General features: G+C 45.5%; 1 protein-coding gene across 4 annotated transcripts; it reads left to right on the top strand.

Annotated features, from left to right (window-relative positions):
• LOC146566320 (arrestin red cell) lies at positions 1–22,342 on the top strand. Of its 4 annotated transcripts, none has more exons than XM_085289944.1 (17): positions 1–373; positions 9,565–9,595; positions 10,585–10,645; positions 10,790–10,834; positions 11,743–11,840; positions 11,928–12,026; positions 13,042–13,101; positions 15,227–15,294; positions 15,664–15,799; positions 15,871–15,955; positions 16,041–16,113; positions 16,317–16,454; positions 16,538–16,621; positions 17,407–17,430; positions 17,662–17,738; positions 17,849–17,903; positions 18,406–22,342. In XM_085289944.1, the coding sequence occupies exons 1-17, from the start codon at positions 351–353 to the stop codon at positions 18,494–18,496; spliced, it is 1,248 nt and encodes a 415-aa protein (XP_085146070.1). In that variant the 5' UTR covers positions 1–350; the 3' UTR covers positions 18,497–22,342. The 4 variants fall into 4 exon arrangements, with proteins under 4 accessions (XP_085146070.1, XP_085146071.1, XP_085146073.1 ...); XM_085289945.1 differs by having other exon boundaries at positions 6–373; positions 18,409–22,342; XM_085289947.1 differs by lacking the exon at positions 17,407–17,430 and having other exon boundaries at positions 8–373.
• The last annotated feature ends 1,732 nt before the right edge of the window (positions 22,343–24,074 follow it).

Here is a 24,074-nt window from a genome sequence, read left to right as displayed (position 1 = left end):
CGCAGTTTAGGAATCATTTATGCCAAAGTATGAATGGACCTTGAAGTAGCAGTAAACCCTCGGTCAGCCTGTAAAGCAGCTGGATTAGCCCGCTGCTGTTTCATTTCGCAGCGGGTCCTCACAGAGACAGCAGAGCGCGCACAAACACGCAGAGGGGAGGGGGAGCTGCTGCCTTTGCGGAAGCCAGTGGAGAGCCGAGGCGGCGCTAAATCAAATTACCATACTAACTAGTTCTCTGTGCGCCGATGTGAGGGGAACAGCCTGAAGAAAAGCCTCCGTTTTAAAGTCAAGACACCTACGAGTCCGGCCTCATTTTGTTGGGATCTTCCTGCCGTCCGCCTGCAGAGGAGATGGGGGACAAGGCGGGCACCAGGTAGGACGGCTAGGCTATAAACGGCTAGCTGCGGGTTAGCGTCGGTTCTCACGCACTTCGCTAGCAGTCGTGCTAGTGGCCCAGGCGGAGGAGTTTCTCCTCTCAGCTCGAGCATCAGAGATTTACCCGCTTAATTAGCTAGACCCGGGCCGAGACCAGCGAGCGAGCCCTCTGGTTCTGGTCCGGAGCTCTCAGAGCGATGACCTCGTTTGCAGGAGGCGAAGTTAGCACAGCAGGGTGGGGTTAGCTATCCGCGGCTGTGGTGGAAGGGACGGCGTTCCAGCGTCCGCTCAGAAATCTGTCAATTTTCAACATCCCGCTAACGTTTCCGTTTGACTGAAAAGCACACCAAAAATGATCAACTGTTAATGCCCACCGCTTAATCTAGCACAAAGAAAAAAAATCGGCACCATATTCGTGTAATTCTACACCACATTTGGGTGTTTTAGAGAGGAATTCCCACGGTGTTTGTCCAGTAAAAGACCGCTGAAACCTTAGTGGGCGGTATCGACATGTAACCTGCAAAACAGCATTTTAACTCGAGATTTGTTTAAATTATGGAGCTTGTTCTTGTTCGATTCAGTTCCAATGTTTACAGTCAGCTTTTATGAAACGTGAAATATTAGAGTGTTGTTTATTCTCGTTAACCAGGGGCGAAATGTTAAAATGAAGTGTTTTTGAATGGAATTTGGTACGGAGGAGCGTATTGGTGGGCTATTTAGGTTCGCTTACCTCCATCACGGGCTTATTTCGGGTTTCTGGTACCGCAGGTTCATGCCAGTTAGCTGTAAATGTGTTTTAAAGAGGGTGGAGGTTTCGTTTTCGGACATTTGTGAGTTCTGGTTCCTGTTTCGGGTCGATCTACTCGGTGTGTAGGCACAGCACAACGACACAAAGTGATTGTGGTTTCTATAAAGCTCAGGATGCCCCCCTTCCCTTGTGTGTTTACACCCCCAGTTAATTGGGTTAGCACTGCTGTGGATCAGCGTTCCTTCCCGTGTTTTCGCCTTTATTTCTTCTTCTGCAGATTCCGATTAACAGAAGAGACCCAGAGGGCTTAACTGCATTAATCCAACGCACACAAATAAGACTAATGATGAGGAATAACTGTTATGTTTTTGTGCAGCTCATCAGACCCCGTCCTGTTGTAATGTGGCAGGAATACAGGGCCTTTAAAGTCAGGTTCAGCTCTTTCCTTTACTCCAGCACATGTAAGCTGCTGAAAATGACATTAAAGTGCTGACTGCTTCAGGCTGTTTACATCCACATCCTGCCTGTTTCTCCTCTGTGAGGTCAAGGTTTGTTGGATGTACAGCTTTCATGCACACGATCCGTTTCCTCATGTGTAGCAGCTTTTTGCTATAAAATGCTGATCATCGCCGCTGTTTTTGATGGATTTTCCTCTAACTGGGGGGGGCGAGTCAGCCCAGCCCATTCCACTTGCAACTTAACTTTCTTTCCTGCCAGTTACTTCCTGTTAGGAAGCAGGTGGAAAACTGGGAGGAGAGGAAACGGGCAGGAGGAAAGACCAACGTCATAGCTGTTGAAGAAATGGCTCTCACTGACATTCACGCTCGAGCTGCTGTTAACAGATTATACATCGAAGCTGCATGTCGAGTGGCTCTGTGGCACTTCGCCTGTTTGCAAAACACCAGCCAGCAGTGGAAAGTTTTTCTCTTTGACCTTTCACCTTTTGTACTGACAGCTGTGAAGCTTCTCTCCTCGAGTCTTGTACGACTAGATTAGTAAGTGTGGCTGCGAGGTGTAGCGACGAGCCCAGCTAGAACCAATCACATCCTGATATTTTGTCTGTGTGTTACATTAAAGACAAAAAGGCCTCTCCTTCAGAGGCCACTGCTCAGGAAAACTGTTATTTCACGCTTTGCTTCCAGTTGTTTACCGTGTCAGGTGTTGCACAGCTAAAAGAATCCGTTTTAATTGGCTGTTGTATTGAGATCATCTTCAACACCTGTGTCAAGGACGTGAAGCCGTCACGCTTTACCAGACTCATTCACAAAAACAGCAATTTTATGTCACAAAACACGTGAGCTGCTTGTTTACAGCTCGCTCAGCTGCTTAGTTCTTGCTGCTGCATGACTTTGCTGTTCCTAATGTATTTAGTCATATCGGAAATGGTGCGTTGCATAAACTCGACCCTGTTTTCATGTAAGAGTCGCTGGTTTTGTAAGAGGAGTCTGGTGCTGACTTTGTCCCTTGTTGCCACATTTTTCGTGTAAACAGGTTGGCGTGCTCTCAAAGCTGCAGCTGTTTTTGTGCTCAACGTGAAGTTTAGATGTCTGGAATTATTGTCACAGCTCAAACGTCTAATTATTATTATTCATGTCTGGTTGTTGTTTTTATTACTATCAAAAATGGCTGACCCAGGCCTGACCCTCTTCATGCTGCAGACACAGATGAAAGTAGCAGTGTGTATTTGCTCTGCATGCAAATGCAAGCAAATCATTTCTTTTTGAAAAAAAACAAAACTGGTTGTGTTATTTTTAGCTGGAAACAAACAGTGATGCACTTCCTGTTCTTCATCCTGCTTTTAATTTGTACAAACGTACGAAACACCGACCAGGTGTGAAATGTCGTACATCGGCTGGAGATGTTCACGCGCCCAGAAATCGAATTCAAAACCAACTAATATATACACGACCGCAGGTTTCTTACTCAGGGCGTCAGACTGTGCTCAAAGGCAGAGGAAGAGTCCGACTCGATGGCCTGTATGAAGCTTTAACATGTGACCTCAAAGTTGGTTCGTTCAGAGCGCCGCTAAATACACGAATGTTTCTAACGTCGGGTTTTTTCAGGGTAAATGTTAAAAAGGACCAAAAAGCCGCAAAAAGTCCATTTTTGACCTGCCAATGATAAAAGCTGATCAGAAATATCAGGAAATGAAGAATAGCTTTAATGCTTACATCCCATGTGGCTTTTAAAGCTCCGCTTCGTTCTCCAGGCGTAAATATTTAATGGGAGACATAATTGCAATATTTATTTATTCATTTTGAGGGACTTCCTGCGGCCTGAAGCTCCAACATTGGAGCGACGCTGATCGATTTCAGATTAATCAGAATAGAAGTTTTGTGTTTTTTTTTTTTTTAGAAGCAATGAAGAAAAATAAGCTGTGACTGTTTCAGGCCTTAGTGGCTCCATAAAGTGTCCAAATTATACATTTTTAATTCATTTTATAAACAATAAAATGATTCTTATGTCACATAAACGTGAATTTGGTGATAAAAATAACTGTTAGCTGCAGAGCTGATTGAGCGCTGAGGGGATGGAAACAGCAGATACTGCAGTACTTTTTCCTGCTGGTGTAACAGGAGCAACTGATGCTGGATCAGGACATTTAAAGGAAAATAATCCTCAACACAAAGCTCAGATATTCACTTTATTGTTGAATATTTTTTGACAAAAACGTCAAATCTGACTCTCAGAAAATGACACAGACGGTTTGTTGTGTTGGCGTTTGTGTCTGAAGCTCAGTTACAGGTCTGTAGTTTAATACCAGCCACAGAAATCCCTCCCTTTCATCACTTTTCTCCCCTCATTCTGCACTAATTTTAGTTTTTCTAGGAGCAGTTGTTCGACTAATTGGCTGATTACTAATGAAAACAGTTGCAAAACCGCCCACAGTTTAGTCATTTAATCTGAATCAGCAGTTTGAAAGAGGAAGAAAACAGCCTGGAGATGAACGTCTAGTTTGAGTCTTGCAGAATAACTTCCTGGTTCCTCGCTCAGCTGCAGAGTTTAAAATTTAACTTTCACCCTGTTTCGTTGCTCCGGTGGTCAGACCAGTCTGAGTCCTGCTTATCTGCAGCTTCATCGTTACAGACTCAGCTGAAGGCATCGGCCTGACAGGAAGGGCGGGCTGAACTGCCACAATAAGAGCCTGCTCGTGCGCTTTGTTCCTGGGATTATTTCTGCTGCCACTAAACTGTGTTTGTTGGGTGTAAATCCAGAGGAAGGTGTAACTGAGGCTGGCATGCATGTGAAGGCAGGCGGCCCTGAAACGCGAGTGTCTGTGGGCGGCAGGCGCTGCAGAGGAAGTGCAGCGACGGTGGCGTCCGGCAAACATGAGGAAATTTTGTCAGAGTGTGAAACGCAGCGAGCATCACGCTCCTGCCGCTCTGAGTGTTTGGCTAATAAACAGCACGAGACGCCGCCGCTCACTGAACTGTGACCGAGAGGAAACCTGGTTTCCTCGTGTTGCGGTCCGACCTGCTTCCTGTCCTCCACCTGCTTGTACAGGTACTGCAGCGGCTGTGGTCACGCTCGTGATTTAAAAAACAGTCATTCATGGAGCATGAATTTGAATTTGTGTCGTTTGGAGCTTTTTAAAGCTGCTCAATTTTGGTTTGCAGTCCTTTCCCCTCCCAGGAGCTCGCTGGTGATGCTGAGCCTTCTCCAGCATGATGCTGCACCATGCTGCAGATCATCAGATGAAGATGTAGGGTTTATGGCTGCAGACTCCCAGCTCTCAGATTGGTGCATGGAGCCGTTCTAAGCCCATCGCTCTCCCGTTTCAGCAGCTGAAGCTCCGAGTGTTCTCTGGTTACAAACAATTAAGAAGAGAAAATCTGCACTCAGACTCTTCAAATCATCTGAAATGTTTTTAACACCAGCAGCTGGGTAACACGATCCCGTTGTCACATGGCAACAGTTCATGTTCAGACATGAAGCTTCACGTCAGCTGTTTGTCTGAGCGAGCGCCGTCCCTGCAGACCTCCCCCCTGCAGGTGGAAGCGCTCGCTGCGACGCTCTCCTGTTTACGGGATCTCTTTCCCTCGACGCCAGCTTCAGCCTCACGTGGTCGTATCATCCGCTGCTGCTTCTCTCTGTTTCTGACACAAATACAAATGAGAATATTTGAGTTTTGGGGCCACACTAAGTCTCACTCATGGGTTTGAAGCTTTGCTGAAACATCTGCGTGTATTCATTTTAACCTACTCATTAGTGCGTCATCCTCCTGGTTTATTAATCACACCAAAAGTGAGCTGTTTTTAAATTTCCTGTTCATATTAAACATGAGCTCGGTGTCTGCAGCACGCTAAACACCGCTTGTTTTTTTTCTACTCTGGGATCTGTATGAAGTCACAGAGAAGCACAGAAGCCCCACCCACTGTCCAAAGCATCTGTTTATGCTTGGAGCCAGGATGAAGGGGGTTGTTTGCCCCTCAGCTGACTTCCAGAAGTTAACCAGTCAGATGAAAGCTTGTTGGAGGGTGAACTAAAGGGACTGCAGCAGGCTCAGAGTAAAGAGGAAGGATTATTTCTGAACTGTGACTCATGTAAAACTGCTCTGGTGCAGTCCCAGAATAAAAACGTGGAAACGAGCCACAGAGGTTCCCTTTACCTCGTTCAGCCACAATAAGAACCAGCAGTTTAACATGAAACCAACATGTCCTCCAGAATGTAACCATTTCTACCCACTGACTGCAAAAATAATAAAAATAATATGAAGGTGCCTAAATTATAAAGACCACAGAATAAAAATGCAGCGATCGCTGAATGAATCGCAGGAGCTGCAGCGATGCTCAGCTGAAGCACTACAGCTGGACTCCATGATGGACGAGTGTTTCTGCTCAGCCTGGACACAAACACTGTCGCTGTAACTTCGTCAGTCCAGGAAGCATTTCAGGACGAGGCGTGTTTATATCTGCGCAGCAGGGCCCTTCATCACCTCAGATTTAACGTTGGAGTCAAGAACAAAGCAGGCCTGCTGTTCGTTAAGGTTAGCAGCTCACAGGGACGTTTACGACTTCATCCTGCGAGGACTCGAGCGAGTTTCTCCTCCTAGTTTCTCTGCCTGCAGAGCTCAGAGTTAAAATACTGATCCATAACACACTCCAACCACAAGCCCACCGTCTGCTCCTCAGCAGGCTTCCAGAAGCTGACCAATTAGAAGAAAGAATGATGCAGGGTCTTACAAGTTATCCAATTCTTACAGCAGCCCGCAGTAACCAGCTGATGGGCGAGCAATGAGCGGCCATGACGCTAAAAGGAGCCGTGGTCCCAGAGGTCCACTGTGTGGTTCAGCTGACACACAAACTCAGAGTTTAAGGTGGAATTAAAGGTAAAGGCAGCGAGCTGAAATTAGCAGCAGCTAAAATAAGTCGATGAGCTCCAGCCGTGCTGCTGTGATTTGTAATGGTTTGAGAGGCGCTGGCAGGCTGCTGCCATCATTGTGGTGTGATCTGGCAGCCCTGTGGGCCTCTCTGCAAGGTGCTGATAACTGGTATTGGCACAAAGTTTGGAAAACGTGCTCTCAGATAATTGGGATGGAGGGTGACCCACTTAGCTCCAGCTTGTTCCTCCTGCTTTTAGTTTGTTTTCTGACGGTGAAGTCACAAAAATGCTCCTGAAAGGAAACAAAATGTATTCATTTATTTCATATCTGAAGCCTCACTGAACCAAATAACTTTATTAGTAAGAAGCAGCAGACGAATATGGGCAGAAGTGACAATTTAGACTCGTCAGCAGTCCAAACACCATCCGTGTCTTTAAACAGTCGTGTGTGCAGCAGCAACAAACACACACTTGAGTCTTTTTTTGTTGTGCTTTCCTGGGACCACTTCTACACACTGACCTCATTATTGGGGACTGTGGCCACCAACATTCACCAACGGGAGCAGGAAACACGTGAGCGGACGCAGGCCCATTATAGTCCTCACACCCTGCCATGTCTGCCCCCTTCCTCCTTTGCAGCGTTTGCGTCTCGTCGAGTCATCGTTCCTGAAAATTAAATGAGATTTCTTTGGGCTGGATGTGCAGAGGTGCCGACACAGGTGGACGTGTGAACCGCTGCACCGCGGCGCCTGCCTTGGTTCCACCTGTTTCCTGTTTGAAGTGTAGAATAATTAGTTGATTCTGGCCTAAAAAGTCACTTGGAGCGTTTTGTTCTGAGCAGTCGAGCTTTGTTTTCAGCAGGTTTGTGTAAATACCAGGTTAGTTACTACGATTAGTAAACAGTCTCAATTAGTGAATCTCGCTCTTGTAAAATGTCAGTAAGTGAAAATAAAAGCAGAAACAGCTGATGTCTCTGACCTGGGGTAACTTTCTGTGCATGAATGAGCAAAATGACCACAGTGACTCTAATTTATTCATATATGCTAACATTTTAAACGCTTTCTTCAACTCTGTTAAATAAAACAGTTTCTGGATTATTAGTCTGACATCAGTCGCCTCTGGCTTCGAGAAGCTGTGACCATCCTCTGCTGTGGTGTTTGAGGGTAATCGATAAAGAAAACGATTGCTGTTATCGGCCCTAATTGGGAAGCAGATCTGGAACGGCGTGGCCTGAAGAGGCGTGGAGCTGAGCTGTGCGTGCGGTTCATATCTGCAGCTCATTACGACGTGTTTTTGTTCTTTCTGGATTCAAAGCTGCAGATTAAAAAACACCACAGTCGTAAATAAGCCTCGAGCGCCAAAAATCGGAGCCGCAGAAACCTGTAAATCAGTTTTAATTCATGCTTTGAAGTGATCTAAATTTAACCCGAGTGTGGAAAGCATCAGCGGCTGTGACAGGAAGCAGGAGCTGCTGTGAAGCAGGACAGCAGCGCCTCGTCCTGGCAGAGGATGATGTCTGAGGCGGCGAGGGCCTGGAGGAAGTGACGGCTTCATACAGATGCTGAGAGCCTCGGTGCTTCCTCACACAGCTGCTGAACTGTGGGCATGTTTGGTTTTCAGGCCTTAAAATGAGTTCAGCTTTTCAAGGTGTGTTGGCACCTGTGGTGGTTTTTCATCACATCACTTGACTGAAAAGACTCCAAACGGCCATCTGCTGTCAGCCACAGAGGCCACGCCCCTAATTTCCAAACTGGATGCAGTTCAAATTGATGAGTTCTAAAAACATTTAGCTGCAGTTGTTATGATGAAGAAAATGAAAAGTTAGAGATTTTAAGACCTTGCGGGGTCTGACTGAGTTCTGAAGCCTCAAGTGGACATTAAAGGAACTGCAGCGGCGTCCTTTTCCAGCTGACTGATAAAATTCAGCAGCGTGAAAAGCAGCGTAACACACGGGATGTGGCATTTCTGGTTTGCACTGTGGGAGGACACCAGAGTGGGTGGAGCTTCATCACTGTGAGCAGGATGCTTTTGGCACTTCCGTCATTGTCCGAGGTTAAACTTTGGTCCTGCTGCGGTTTGTGTTTGCAGAGCAGAACGAAGACCGCGGTCACAAACTGAAGGTTTAGTCCATCTGTGCTCTCTCTGCAGGTTATTGTCAGAAAAGCCGCGGTTCGCCACACCTTTCAGGGTTTTCCATTAGGTCATAGTACCAGCTACTTTTTTAGCGATCTGAGCAGGTGGTAAAATGTGATGTCATCAGACTGCATGCCTGGCAAGTAGCATCACTCAGTGAGCATCAGGTTCACCAAAATCAAAACCGCCATCTTTGAAACCCGGCAAAGCTGTGACGACAACCAGACACACCCAGTAGTGCTGGACTGCAAGTGATCCGGGGCGGCGCTGATCGAAGAGGGGCCGAAGTTTACTTTGGTTTATTGACATCAAGATCGTGGGTCCAAGCTGCGCCTGGGACCGGTTTTGGGAGATTAGTTTTTCTTCGATGCTTCTCTTCTCTCTTCCACCACTTTTTAATATCAGTTAGGAAATGGGCAGTCCGCTGCCACCTTGTGTTTTGGCAGTGAAACTGCAGCCACGCTAAAGCCTCACTCTTTCAGCTGCGGCTCAGGTCTAGACTCAGTCCTGGTGTCGGTGTGTTCAGCTGTTCTTGTAATGATTGTTGAGATCCTGCGGCGTGTTTCTGGTGGTTCAAAGGTTTGTAAAAGTTTCAGTGGCATCGCGCAGACTTGGACTCGAGTAGTTTAAGTGATCGTGTTGGTTAACATCCACCTGTTTCCCTCTTAAAGCAGTGCGGTGACATCCCATAATAACCCTAGGTCATGTACACTGTTTTTCATCAAAACCACTTCCCCCCCACCCCCAACCATCGGTTTCAAACAAGGCCACTGTTTATTTCGACACAGCAGGAAGCTGCCACACTTCCTCGGGTTATTTTTCACAGAATTGTCTCACCCACACGCTCTCGATGAGCTGCAGCGGGTCTGAAAACCTGTTTGAATCGACCGCAGCGCTCTTCGTTTAGCGACAGGGTTCAGCCAGAAAAAACGAGCTAACCTTCTCTTTCTTTCCTCCTCTCTGTCTCCTCTTCCCAAACCTCTCAGAGTTTTCAAGAAGTCGAGCCCCAACTGTAAGGTGAGTCCACGAGTTTGTTCTGCAACATCTGACACTGTGAGGAAGCAGTAGAAAGCACTCTTCTCCCTCTGCCACCTAAAACATGAAGCTTTGTTCATACTGACCCTTCAGATCGCAGCATTTCACTCAAACACCAGAGTAAAAACCACAATCATAGAATCAGGGCGATTAAAAGCAGATATACAGACGTAAGGGCAGAAAAACGAGCTGCCAAAGGGAGCGACGCAAAGCACTCATTATGTGACAAAGATGAAGCAGGCAGAGCAGCTCCACAGTGAAGTCAGGTAGTAAACTGGGACGTCACCAGTGTGACCAGTTCATCCAGTTTTAGTTTAAACATTTGTTAAGAAGAGAGTCGAGATAAAGATTAATATTCAGTGTTATGCAGTCGTTCCTTTACTGTTGCCTCTAAATTCACTCCCTGTCAGAAGGTTGTGGTTCAGTGTGGTTAAACACTCGGGCAGATCCTGCTTTACTCCTTTGATATAGTTACATTTTTCTTTTTTAAACTTCCTGTCGATGGGGAAGTTTAACATGAGCTCACATGCTGTTAGCAGATTCTGTTCTTTTAGGACTTCGATTAGAGAGCGTCCCTTCTCCCGGACTTCTGGCTTAGGGGTCGCTAACTTCCAGGTTGGTCGAGAAATAACCTGGAAGTTAACCTGACACTGGTCTCCACCTGTGTGAGGTGTTTTTACAACGTCCTGCAGCAGCTCTCTGGAAGGTTGGATGCTGTAGCCAGTGACCGCCTTTGTACTCCAAACCAAAAACCTTCCATTGTTGTACTTGGAAACAATACAGAGAGCAGCAGTTTATAAATAAGTTATTAACAGCACATCGTCTGCAAACGTGTGCACAGAGCTGGTGATCTTTGTGTGGGGACCAGGAAGAGGTCAAAGTTATTCCAGTAGGATTTATCCAGTTTTCACTGAGCTGTTGTGATCACACATCTGGATTAAATAAACTAATCCTGTGATTGGTCTGTGCAGTTGACGGTTTACTTGGGAAAGCGAGACTTTGTGGACCACCTGGACCACGTGGACCCAGTCGGTGAGTCTGGACTCGTTTGTGTTTGTTTTGGAGTTTTTAGGGAGCACGGCTGCTGTGGTGCAGTCCTGTATTTACAGGAGTCAGAGATCCTGATCAGGTAAACCGGTGACCTTCGTGACTGTTTGTCTTCCTTCCTGCCAACAGATGGCGTGATCCTGGTCGACCCAGAGTACCTGAAGGACAGGAAAGGTAGGCGAGAACACCTGCACACATGTACAGGAACACACTGAGACTTCACTGCAAGATCTAAACGTTAAGTCTATAAAGCAAATGTCTCATCAGCCAATCATGTGGCAGAGTGTGCTGAAGCCAACTGTGCAGCGACTTTGACTTGTTGCCGTGTGTAAATAAACGAGAGTAAAAGCCTTGCGCTCCTGTTGTTTCATCAACTTCCTGCTGACCTTTCTGTGCAGAGCTGAAGCCTTTGATTAACGACTTCCTGTTTATTTCTCAGCACGTTCATTTATTAAGGACACAAACGTCTCATTTTTGTCTGTTTACTGTTAAACAACTGTTTCAGAAACGTTGAATACAAAACAGGCAGAATGACCTTTGTTTACATAATAAGCAGTTTCTGGACCTCTGACTGTGTGTCAATAGTTGGAAAAACAGGTAAATTACTGTTTGCCTGAACGTTGTTTTTAATGTTGCAACACAAACATCACCCAACAAAACCCAGAACGCAGCTCAGCTCTTATCCTGCGTCTGCTTTCCACTGCTGGCAGTTTGTGCTGTGCAGATAATCGCTGTGAGCTCTAAACAACCAGTTTATCACAGTCTCTTACACTCGTGGACCTGCGTGATGTCACAGTGAGATGTCAGAAGTCCTGTTGTTCAGTTGCAAAGGGCAGCCAATCAAAAGCATGATGCCTCAAAGGGGGAGGAGCTTCATCTCTGTCATGTTCGGCATGAGCTGTAAGGTTATTTTGAAGTGTGGCTCATGCAGAGCAGCAAAGGTCCACTTCACCTCTTCTGTAACGACGCTGTTTTGCTGTGTCGATGATTTTTAACAGTTTTAATGTTTTATTGTTGAATTAAACCTGATTTTAATGAATGACTCATTTAAACTGCAAACAGCCTCTTCTTCCTCCCCACAGTCTTCGTCACGCTGACCTGTGCGTTTCGATATGGACGCGAGGACCTGGACGTGCTCGGTCTATCCTTCCGGAAGGATCTGTACATCTCCACCTTCCAGGTGAGCTTCATCAGCCTGCGCCTGAGCAGACAGTTGAGTACTTTTAAAGGTCGGACGTTCTCACTGTCGTCTCTCTCTCGGCGTCAGGCCTTCCCTCCGGTGCCCGAGGAGCGGAAACCCAACAGCCGGCTGCAGGAGAGGCTGCTGAAGAAGCTCGGCCAGCACGCACACCCCTTCTACTTCACCGTGAGTCACTGCTCCTCCTCAGGGCTCCGTGTGTGGAGCTCGTGGTGAAGACGCCACGTCTTTATATGGTGTTTGAAGTGAAATGCGCTCCATGTGAGTCTGTGGGCACTGACTCACTGCTGGAGCCCCTGCTGGTGATTAGAGGAACTGCAGCTGCACGGCGCACTATCGAACCTTTCTGCACCGCACGTGTGCAAGATGTATAAAATATGTAAGAAGAAGAACGGAGCTGTTTAACCAGGTGGGAGCTCAGGGCCTCGATGTAAACATTTAAAGATGAGCATATTGATCTTTGCCATCAGTTCATTAGCCTGTGTTTACCCAGCATCCATTAGTGTCTGAACGCCGTCTGCTGTGGCCTGAAAAAGCAGATCATTTATAGCCCGCTGACCTCGTCTGTCGGCTCTTTCCTCGGGCTGCTTCAGCCCGGCGTCAATATCAGGACGAGCGTCAGACGTGTCTCGTGATGTTTGCTGATCGCCAGCTTCCTGAAATAAACAAGGAGATGCAAATGAGGAAGACTTTGACTTCCTGTTAGACTAGAAGTGACACACTGAAGGGCGTTTCCATCGGAGCGCAGTTCCCTGTAAGATCAAGAACCCTTTGAGGAACTCAGGAAGTCGCTCATTACACTGATTTGTTCTGGCTTCCTCCTCCTTCACATACGGTGGAAATTTAATTGCACTTTTTTACCTTCCTGGAACTTTTTGGTTGAAAGGGGTCATCACACCTCCTCAGCAGGGCATTTATGAGGGAGGACGTCCTGCAGCTCTGTGGCGTTTACTCTTAATGTGCACAGATTATTTTACTCGATAAAGCACGTCTGAGAAAATATCTGAGCTTTATGGGAGCCTCGGATTCTTTACGAGAGTCGAGCTGAGCCAGGGCTGCTGGGAGTTTAAAGGTCGGCGCTCTGTGGGCAGCTTCATAAAAACGGGCTCTGAGTTTGTGGTGTGGAAACAACGAATGAACAAACTGTGATTCTGACGTTCTCGTTCTTCTTCTTGTTTTCCAGATTCCTCAGAATCTCCCCTGTTCAGTCACTCTACAGCCCGGACCCGAGGACACCGGCAAGGTAACCGAACCCCCCCAGCTGTGAAACGGCAGAGCACGGATGTCGTAAATTAGCTGTTCCCAAACGTCACGCCTCAGTTTGAAATATAAATCTCTGTCTGGGTCCACCCAAACCCGCCTGCCCGAGGGGATTTACAGGCCGGCCTCAGGGGGTCACATAGTAAATGTGAGGGTTACGTCAGGAAGGGCATCCGGTGGAAAATCTGTGCCATTCATCCGCTGTGGCGACCGCTGCGAGTTCAGGGAGCAGCTGAAAGCACCGCCTCCTGCTTCTGATCGTTAACTCGATGCTTTAACGATGAGTTCAGTCTGAAACTGAAGGACGAGAAGTTTTCAGGTCCAGTAAATGATCTCAGAGCTGGAGCACCATCTCTGATCTGATTGTTCCCTGTGGAAGTCTGACGGAGGGTCTCCGCCCTGTTCACGTTGCATTCAGCGCCCCACCCTGCAGCTGTTTCAGCAGGACAATGCTCACACCCACAGGGTCGGAGCAGAGCCACGCACGTCCCAGTACGCTACATCGGCACAACCAGTAACTGCTGCACCCATCTGGTTCCTCCACAGCAGGTCAGCAGACGGGTGGATGTCCAACGTCACGTTCAGAGGAGGTTTAAATAGATTTTAAAGACGTTTAACAGCAGTCAGATTTAAACCCCACAGTCTGGTTTATTAGATCAGGTTCCTTTAAAGACTTGATGGAATTTAAACTGAATTATAAAACCTGGCAACTCAATTCTTATTTGCGAAATGAGGAAAAAACAATCAGACTAACCAACTAGTCTGAAACTAAAACACTCAGATTTTAAGTCACAGCTGAGGGAGAACAGTGCATTGAGTGGTCCACGCTGTTCGGCATTTATCAAAATCATAAATCGTCCCGACATTTTTTTTCTTCTTCTGCTTCTTCTACTACTTCTGAAGTGGGAAAGCCCAGACCTTCCTCCCTCCACTTCCTCCAGCTTATCCGAGGAAACGTCGAGGTGTTCCAGGCCAGCGTGCCCAGGTCTACGCCGAGCCTCCTCCCAGTAGGACATGCCCAGTGGGAACACGTGACCCAGGCCACCTTCTGGAGAAAGCTCATTTCTGCTGCTGGGATTTGTCCTCTCATTCTAATAGAGTTCACAAAAGCTAACATGAAAGGATTCATGAAGCGCCATCTGGTGGCAGATGACTGCATAACATTTAGGACAATAATTTACCAGCACCAGGGATCAATGAAACTTTTAACAGTTAGATTAAACAACTAGTGACAACAGCGGTGATTGGTCCACCAGTTGCACACATCCATAATAATAATGATGATAATGTGTCTTATTATTATAACAGCAGCATAACCTTTGCAGCTGACAGGTGGAGCCACCTGCAGCACGAGATGATGATGCAGCCTTTTACTGTCGTGAGATTAAGAACCTGAATGTGAGACAGGTGTGAGGCTGAGCTCTCCTCCGCTCAGGTTACTTCAGCTTGTACAAAGATGAATATTCAAACCCTCCTCTGTCCTGCAGCTGCGTGTTCGACTCTGAAGCGTCGCCGAGTTTGCGTGCGTCTGCAGACTTCCTGGCTTTTAGTTGTTGATTTTCTGCGTCGGCTGATGTTTCCCCGATCAGGCCCTGAAACAGCGGAGCAGTGGATCTGAGCGCTCGGTCAACTAAACAACTTGTTTCCTGTCAGTGAGGGAACAGTTCCCATCACTGCCTTTTTTCTTTCTGCAAATGCAGCATTCTGATGTGCAGCGTGTCCTTCAGGCCTGAAGACGTGCAGACCCTTTCTTTCTCACACATTTTGGCTCCTGAAACCTATTTTATTCCTGATTAACAGCCTGACGTTCAGGAGCTTCTTCCAGCGTTGACATGTTTGGTTTTAAACGGGGAGTCAGATGGAGTCGGTTATCTGTGAGGAGCGTCGCTGACAGGCTACGATTTACCGTAACGACCGCCTCAGACAGGCCGATAAACACGCCGTTGATTTTTAGCTGAAGCTGTTCCAGCGTCGCTCATAGCGGAGAGAGAGAGACGGTGTGTTTATAAAACGGGAAAAAGCAGGGCTGCGCTCGCAGCGCGTCAGCACAGTTGAGGCGTTTTTATAAACACGGTGGCGCTGAGCTGTCCTCTCTCCTCTTCCTGCAGGCCTGTGGTGTTGACTTTGAGATCAGAGCTTTCTGTGCCAAGTCAATGGAAGAGAAGATTCACAAGAGGTGAGTTCAGACCTGCGGGAAGCTTCACTCAGGAGCTGCGTGGAGTTCAAACCCAGAGTAGAAATAACTGAGTGGGGATTAACTTTGGTCGTGTAAACATGAACACCCACCAGTGGAACAGGAAATAAAAGGTCCACTTTAAAGCTTTTGCTGTGTTTCATTGCAGTCCAAAGCCAGCCTGTACCCCAGCAGGCTCTGTGCGGGGCTTTTATTTTGTAGACTCACAGTACAGTAATCTACCAGAGGCAGTAAAATGTCAGACTCAGTGTTTACTTTAGGACAAGAGAGGCTCTTCTGTGTGTCATACTGTGAGCCAGCCTCCAGTGAACGCTAGAGGAATCACCGTGCTGAAGCCTGTGCTGTGTGCAGGAACTCGGTGCGTCTGGTGATCAGGAAGGTTCAGTACGCTCCGGAGAAGCCTGGTCCTCAGCCGATGGTGGAGACCACCCGCAGCTTCCTGATGTCCGACAGGTCCCTGCACCTGGAGGCATCTCTGGACAAAGAGGTGCGCAAACAGCCCCGATACCCACAAACCAGTCCTTTGTTTTTATGCTAATAATGGTGTTCTGTGTGTAGCTGTATTATCACGGCGAGCCCATCAGCGTCAACGTCCACGTCACCAACAACTCCACCAAGACCGTCAAGAGGGTGAAGATCTCCGGTACGCATCTCTCAACTCTTTTTCTGCGCTTCTCTGCACGCCGTCCTGTTATCACAGTCACACCTCCTCTGTTTGTCTTCCGCAGTGCGTCAGTACGCAGACATCTGCCTGTTCAGCACTGCCCAGTATAAATGTCCCGTGGCTCAGCTGGAGGCAGAGTAAGTGTCCCTGTCCCTGCATGCTGGTGTAACTGGTTTAAACCAATGTTAATGAATGAAAATGTGATATAGTTAACCAGGCTAACCAATCTGAGCTGGTTTAAAACCAGTGACAAAAGGTCATTGATGTTCACACCTGAGATTGGTGGAGGGGCGGGGTTTACCTGAACGGTTTGCCTGACAGCAGCGTCTGGTCTCCACAGCGACCAGGTGTCGTCCAGCTCCACCTTCTGCAAGGTGTACACTCTGACCCCGACACTGGACAAGAACAGAGAGAAGAGAGGACTCGCTCTGGACGGGAAGCTCAAACATGAAGACACCAACCTGGCCTCATCCACCATGTAAAACACAAACACACACAGGTGTAACACACAGGTGTGTGTTTGCATGGTCATGTGACCACAGTGCTCCGTGTGTGTTTCAGTGTGAAGGACGTCACCAACAAGGAGGTCCTGGGGATCCTGGTGTCCTACAGAGTCAAAGTCAAGCTGGTGGTGTCCCGTGGAGGGTACAGCAACACACACACACACTCTGCTGACATCACTTCCTGTCCTCTCCAGCTCACTGTTTCCTGTAGCTGTCATCAGTGAAGTTTGGAGGTGTTTTTATCTTCCAGACGTCACTCAGTGAAACGCCTGAGGCCGAGCTGCACCTGAACGTTTCCTACGCAACGGTCTGGCGTTTGTCCACGTTTACATGGAAACGCCACACGTGTGAAGCGAGTCTCGGGATCATATTTGACTTAAAGACGTACAAAAACCACGTGAATCAGTTTGAAGCTTAAACACGGCCAGAGCTTGAGCTCAGACTCCAGTCAGCTGAGGGAGGCTTTACAAAGTCATCCTTTCACAATAAAAGCCTGTGAGAGTTTAATGAGTCCTCAGCATCTGTCTAGGACCGTAGTCCTTTATCTACCGTCTGTCTCGCCATTGGACTTTAAAGTCACATGACTTGTGATATTTACTGAGGGTGGCTGGAGGTGGTGCTAAATTGAGCAGCTCTTCATTTTTTTTCACGGTTGGTTTAAAGACGATTTTCTCATTTTTCGGGTGTTTTATTCAGAAAGAGCTGCAGGTGCAGCTCGGCCTCCACTTCCTGCTTCCTGCTCCACCCTGTTGGCTCGTTGCTGTCGTTGCTCCTCACTGTGTTTGCTTCCACTGTAGGTTTTTGTGAACCTGTCGCCTCCTGCTTTTCATTTCACCTCCCTTCTCTGTGTTTTTTGGCGTTTTGTGTGGCTCCGCCCCGTCCCCCTCTCCCCCCTCCTCTTCTGTGTGCCCTCCCCCCTCCCTGCAGGCTGCTGCGAGGCTTATTGGAGAGGTAAATGGGACTGAAAGCCTCAGTGTTCATGTGGGGGAACCACAGCCTGGTGTTTAATGTTAACATGGGTTTCTAGGTGGTTGTTGTCACTCAGTAGTCAGTTTGCTCTGAAGTGAGTTAATTATCAGCTGTGGGGCTTTAACGGGCAGATTTATCAGGACATTTTTAACCTGTTGGAAAAAGGAAGGAGGCGGGGTTTGCTGCAATGACGCCGTGCTTCCTATTTTCCAGGGACGTGTCGGTGGAGCTGCCCTTCATCTTAATGCATCCTAAACCTCCGGAGCCGCCGGCGTCCCGCCCGCAGTCAGGTGAGTCTCTGCAGCCTCGTATGGTGAATCCTCGTATGCGGATTCACCATGGCACTGAGCATCAGTTTCCATGGAAACGGCAGCGTGACATGCTTGTGTGTGTGTTTCAGCTGTGCCAGAAACTGACCCGCCCATCGACACCAATTTGATAGAGTTTGAAACAAAGTGAGTTTCCAGACTTCTGCTGAGTTTTATTTTACATACAAACAGAAACCATGGCAACCAGCACTAACATAACGTCACTGATTAAACTGAGCATGTGTGAACTACAGCACGCCATAACGTGGAACTGACTGACCCTTACAAGGAGCAGCTGTCGGTGTTCAATACCCGAAAGTTTAAAAATCCTAAGGAAACAAAAAACGTCTGTAAAATGAATCCATGGACGTGAACGGTTTCTCCTGTGAGAGCTGCGAGACGTGACGAGTGGATCTTGAATCTGTGAGCGCATCATTAATGCTGAAGGGTTAGGAGCTACCGTCTGTTTCAGGAAATGACAGCAGAAACATCTGCAGCCGTTTGCAGCAGCGGCAGATTCACAAACCCGGCGTGAGGTGGAAAACTTCACAGATGCTCAGTTCACACATGTGACGTGCTGTTGGTGCTGGATTCAAACAGGGCTGTATGGAACCTTTCACAATAAAACTCGTCCTTTTCATCCTTCAAGCAGCATCTCGCAGGACGACGACTTCGTCTTCGAGGACTTCGCCCGCCTCCGGCTCAAAGGTGTTGTGGACGACAAGGACGAGGACTGCTAGGAGCTCGCCAACCCCTTCATATGCTCGCTTCAAAACCACAACACACACACACACTCACACACTGTTCACATTCCCCAGGGATGGATGAGGGTATATTTGGACGGAGGCCTCGGAGGGGCTTGGTGGTGTTCTTCCTCTCTTGCTTCAGCCATTCGTCATGCCACCTCCGCCATTTTTCCGCCGTCTTCTCCATCTGTTGTCTCTTGTTTCTCTTTTTTGCTAGAAATTCTAAATGTTAAGCAGCTGCAGGACAGATGTTGGCACTGTGGATGGGAACCTCTGCTGCTTGTCGTGGGCGGGGCTTTGAGATAGAAAGCAGGAAGCTAAAGAATCAGCAGCGTTCGTCCGCTTTGTTTTTGAATGTTTCCCGACGATCACCGTCCTGTACAAGCAGAATATATATTTGGAAAAAAAATTGTTCGGTGGTGATCGCCGCTTTCCTTCGAGTAAATCCTGTAGATAGTTTTTCTCGCGGTGGCTGCAGCGAGAGGAAATACATGTGCACACAAACACACACACTCAGAGAAGTCTTACAAGCGACTGAAGTTCGATTTCACCAGCATCCGCTCTCCTCCTGCTCCAACTGTCGTCCATGTTCAGAAACGTTCGCCATGTTCTGTCGGCTTTTTTTAATTATTTAAAAAAAAACATTCCAGTGCGGACACTTCATTCAGATCCCAGAGATCATTTTGCAATCCTGCTTTTTAAGAAATTACATGAAAAGACGACAACCAAAACTTTATCCACCCTCTCCGTAAGTGGAGCTAATTTAACTCTTTATTTTGGTTTAATCCTGTTAAAGCTCAACAGTAAGCTGGTACTTGTCTGAATACTGTTGTTGGTTAAGAGAATGAAGACGTGTAATTGCAACAATGTGACAGCGAACAAATTGAAGCTAAAAACAAAGCATATAAATTTGAGATGGTACAGGAGGCCTGATCACTGAGAGTCACGATTCTTAACTAAAACAACCCAGGATATAAATTTTCTCTGATGGAACTAAAGAACACTCGAGTTTAGTCACACTGGAATCTTTTTTTTTTTTTTCCTTTGGACTGGATTTGGAGGTCGAGTCACTGGATAGGTTTTTTACCTTTCTTTGATCTGTTTCTGTTTATTTCACTTCCAGATTTACAGTTAAAGTCAACAAAACTGATGCTAAAGTCTGTTTCTCTTGTTGCTTGTTAAAATAGAAACGGTCTGAGACTCGGTGCGGCCGGTTTAACTCGCCATTGTCAGCTCATTGAAGGGAAACTCTGGTGCTCGTTGTTTGGTTTGTTGTCTTCACTCACTGGTCCAAACTCACTTTGAACAAGCATTCAGATGAAGTTAGTATGAAGCTTCACCTCAGAGTTAAGTCATCACAGGAAGCTGTGCTGTGCCTTTAATGTTTCACTGTTGCCAACACGATGATCTTTGAACCTTGGTGACTGACAAGAACTCAGCTTTTTTAAAAAGAAAAATTGTTGGTTTAAAACGTTTGGGCAAACCTGGGATGTGTCAGTTTAGAAACACTGCGTGGTGTTATTTTTCTCTAATTAAGTTCAGGTCTTACATTTTAGTTTCAGGGGATAAACCATTAAATATTTTGCTTAGTAAATATAACTTTAAAATTAATATTAACTTTTTAATAAAATAAAACAACCACATATTCTTATAATTTCTAATCCTTGAGAGCTTCTCTTTATTTTATTGTGTAGATTGCAAAGATACATTTTAAATTAATGTTGTCACCATTTTCTTTTCTGGAATTATTTCCAATCTGGTAACAAATATTTCTGTGGCCTTTACTGTTGTTTAGTTTGTACTGTGATGATACAATATTTGGGGGTTTGTCCGGGATTTGGCAGTTTCACAGTTATTTCTAGACCATCAAACACAGATTACTTAAATCCCACTATTGTTTTGTTTGACACATTGAAAGATGCTGATGACAGTGAACAGACTTACTCACTTTAATGTTGACCTGTTCAAATTTGACTTATTTCCTGTGAATGTTCGTATTAAACATGGTTGAAGTTTCTGATAGCCAATTGGTCAATGACCCGTAATCCTGCAGCCAAATGCTCAGTTTTTTTGTTTTTCCTACTCACAGTCTGTATGATGTCACACAGAGCAGATGTCCCTATTATGATCATCTCAGGACACAGAAACCATCTCATGTTCTGACCAGAGGCAGCCAATCAGAAGAAAGTTGTCTTAAAGTGGAAGTGAGAGCTCAGTACAAGATAAGGATTATTTAGAGCTTTGAATCACGCAAAGCTGCTTTGCTAGATTCTCGTAGAGACCAAGGATAAAAATGCAGAGCTGGTAATGAGCAGTACTGATTCACTTTGAAATGTTTTTCACACCTTTATTCTCGGTATGTGACCTTTTTTTTTTCTCTTAGAAACAAAACATAATGATCTAAAAATGAAACCATAAAACTATTTTTTAAAGGTTGATGCCAAAGGAAATGTTTAAACTTGAGAAGCTGAAGTTGTTTAAAATAGTCCAAAATGAACCAAAGCATCAAAACAAACATGCATGAAAAGACCACTAGGCAGTCGTGTTGAAGAGAAATGAACTGAAACTAAAGGCTGTGCTGTGTAGTACCACGATAGTGCTGTGAGTCTTTGCTGGACCTCGATTTCAAATCTGGTCCAGAGTTTGGATTTAGGTGTTTTGGCGAGTACCCGGTCTGTGTGATGCTTGCCATAATGTCTACAAAACAGGAAGTGATTTCTGCTGGTGGGACGGACAGGGAGCAGCTTAAAAGTAGCTGCACATTGACTCTCTGCTTCATCTTGTGGTCAAAAGTGCAGCCATGCTGCTCTTCTTCACGTTCTTTTGAAACTTAGCTCATTTTGGAAGCTTTTAAACAGTTTTTAAAGCACATTTACTTACAGGAAGTAACTTTAGGGTGCCATGAGAAACATGACAGCCAAAATGAACCAATCAGCACCAGTGTTTCCGTTCTAAATCCACCTCACCAACATCCCGCCTTACCCTCTCAAGACCATCAAACCATTTAAGTGATCTCTTTTCTTTCCTCCATCCAAACTCGGACACGATGTGAAGGACTTCAGGTTTTAGACGCCAGCTTTCCAAATCTGTTGCTTTTATTCTAGGCTTTATTATCGTTATTATTAATGTTATTTTGTTAATGATTTTTGGCCCCAAATCCCCGTACAGATCAACATTTCAGATGAACACGAGCACTGCACTTTCATTGGACGAAAACCCCGCAGAACTGCAGACGTTTTATTTCAGAAAACGAAGAAGAATGTTAACATTTATTTTTCCCTAAAATTGTTTGTCGGGGTTTCACAACTTGAACTTTGTTTTGTTCAATTTTAAAACTGCCAAATTTCCCTCCTTCCTTAGCTCAGTCAAACGTTACAGCTGCGACCCTAAAACAAGACGTAGATGAAGAAGCCGACTCGGAGCATGATTTGAATTCCTTTGTTTGAAATTTTGTTTCCAAGCAGTGCTGTGAATCGTACGAGCTGTGATTCTGTCCTTATTTTGTCGTGCATATGTGGGGTAACTTTGCTAAGTGTGAAAATATTTTGACAAGTGCCACGCCCCGGCCCTGTGCGATGCTTACCATAATGTCTATAAAACAGGAAGTGATTTCTGCTGGTGGGACGGACACCAGAACAGATAGATCTATGATTATTATGCTTCTGATTATTATTATTATTATTATTATTATGGTGACTTCTTATTATTCTACTGTATCATCATTGCGACCATGATTATTCTCATAATCATTTAAGAGTCTATTGTTTCGCCATGTATTTTTTATGTTGAGATTTTTATTTTAGTTTTCTTTTTATTAAAGGTAAAAAGAACTAACAGACACCCAGGCTCTGCTTCGCTTTTTTAATCTCCGACGATGAAGCTGTGAACTATTTGTTGGCAAACAATCACATTTATATCTCTGAATAGACACCCGGTAGTCACATTTCTGATTTCGACGAAATAAAGTGGAGCAAGACAACAAAACAGGCTGCAGTTACATTCTCGGAAGTGTGTTTGGAACAATTTATGACATTCTTGGGTTAAAATGTGAATTTATTATTTTTTTCTGTAGAGATGACAGGAACTACAAAAAACACTTGGTCAGCATCAGGCTTTACTGTGAAGAAAAAACCATGATGGGTTTATGAAGACCGAACACTGGTTTTATCTCGAGGGCCATTTAAGCGAACATTCAGACCGGGGAAACTAATCCAGCCAACAGTCGCCTCAAGGCGCATGCTCAGCAGTGTTGGGCAAGTTACTTTGAAAAAGTAATTAATTATAGTTACTTTTTTGAAGTAGTAACTAGTAACTGTTAGTGAATGATTTACAAGATTCTAAAAGTAATTAATTACTTGAAAACTAACTATTGCGTTACTTAAAAAAAATGTTTGACCCTCTGGGGTCCAGGATATAATCTGTTTCCTCCACATTTTCCCTTAAAAACTATTTATTTGCCTTGTTTGGTCTCGTTCTTTTCAGCACAGCCTCACGTGTCTGAATTTACAGTTGTTTTCATTTTGACAGACTGTATAAACACAATTGATCTAAAATCAGACAAAAAACATAAAATCTGGGTAGAAAGTGATATTTTTTACTGTAACAACCACAAACATGTTTATTGATCATATTTCATAACTTTAAATGCAAATATAAATTGTCAGTTTATATTTGTGTCTCCATGTGTAAAATCATACGCACAAGTTTTGCAAACAAAAAAGTTATTTGCATCCATTTACCTTTGACCCTTTTTTTAAAAATAATCTTTTCAAACTATTTACACAATTTATATTTTTATATTTATTTCTATTTACAGAACAATCAGCTGTTCTTCAATAAGATGCCACAAATTATTTGTGCCACTCCAAACATTTCTGTCCACTATAAAGGAAACATCACAGCCTGATACCTGCAGGTCTGACAGCAGCAGGTGTATCACTCCTGTTTCTACCTGGAGACAGCAGTCGCCTCAATGTTCTGACACACAACACAAAACTATCCACAACACTACACACTAACTACACAACACAACACATTAACTACACACTGCAAACACGCTAAACGTCACAAATCTCTCACATCTCAAAACTCGCTCTCTCTCTTCCTAAACAACCAAACGTCATGTTGCCAAATCATTTTTTGATTGGTCGACATGACATGTTACATTTTTCCACCAACACAAACGGGCTGTTTTATGTTTTGTTTTTTTATTTCTTGCTCATAAGCAGAGCGTGCTCGCTGCGCTGTCCTTAGACAGTAAACATGAAACTATTGAGGAAAAACACGCGTATATATTGTTTATCATGACTCCCTGAGCTCCAGGTGTTGTGCCAGAAAGTGATCGTGATTGCCGCCCGCGGGAGCGCGCACACCTGCTTGAAGTTGTAGCGCCCGGCCTACTTACATAGGCTGTATAAAGTCCAAATAAATGATGTTTAAATAAAACATTCCCAACTTGTGCTAACTAAATACAATACAATAAGGATAATGGGAGGTTTAAGTTTGTTCTTATGCTCTAATACACAGGTCTCGAACTCCAGGCCTCGAAGGCCAATGTCCTGCAGGTTTTGGA

The sequence above is a fragment of the Mchenga conophoros genome, linkage group LG10, assembly GCF_057382185.1.
Source record: "Mchenga conophoros isolate Kocher_MC1m ecotype Shallow Benthic linkage group LG10, M_conophoros_male_GT1.1, whole genome shotgun sequence".
Taxonomy (NCBI): Eukaryota; Metazoa; Chordata; class Actinopteri; order Cichliformes; family Cichlidae; genus Mchenga; species Mchenga conophoros.
Note: the sequence above shows the minus strand (reverse complement) of the source record. Positions and strands in the feature narration are given on the sequence as shown.

What these genes read in the sequence shown, in the direction of transcription:
- LOC146566320 (XM_085289944.1), top strand. Translation starts at nt 351, where the DNA reads ATGGGGGACAAGGCGGGCACCAG. An exon ending in AGTCGAGCCCCAACTGTAAG is followed by an intron (nt 9,596 to 10,584) that starts GTGAGTCCACGA and finishes TGGTCTGTGCAG; the next exon opens with TTGACGGTTTACTTGGGAAA. An exon ending in GGCGTCCCGCCCGCAGTCAG is followed by an intron (nt 17,739 to 17,848) that starts GTGAGTCTCTGC and finishes TGTGTGTTTCAG; the next exon opens with CTGTGCCAGAAACTGACCCG.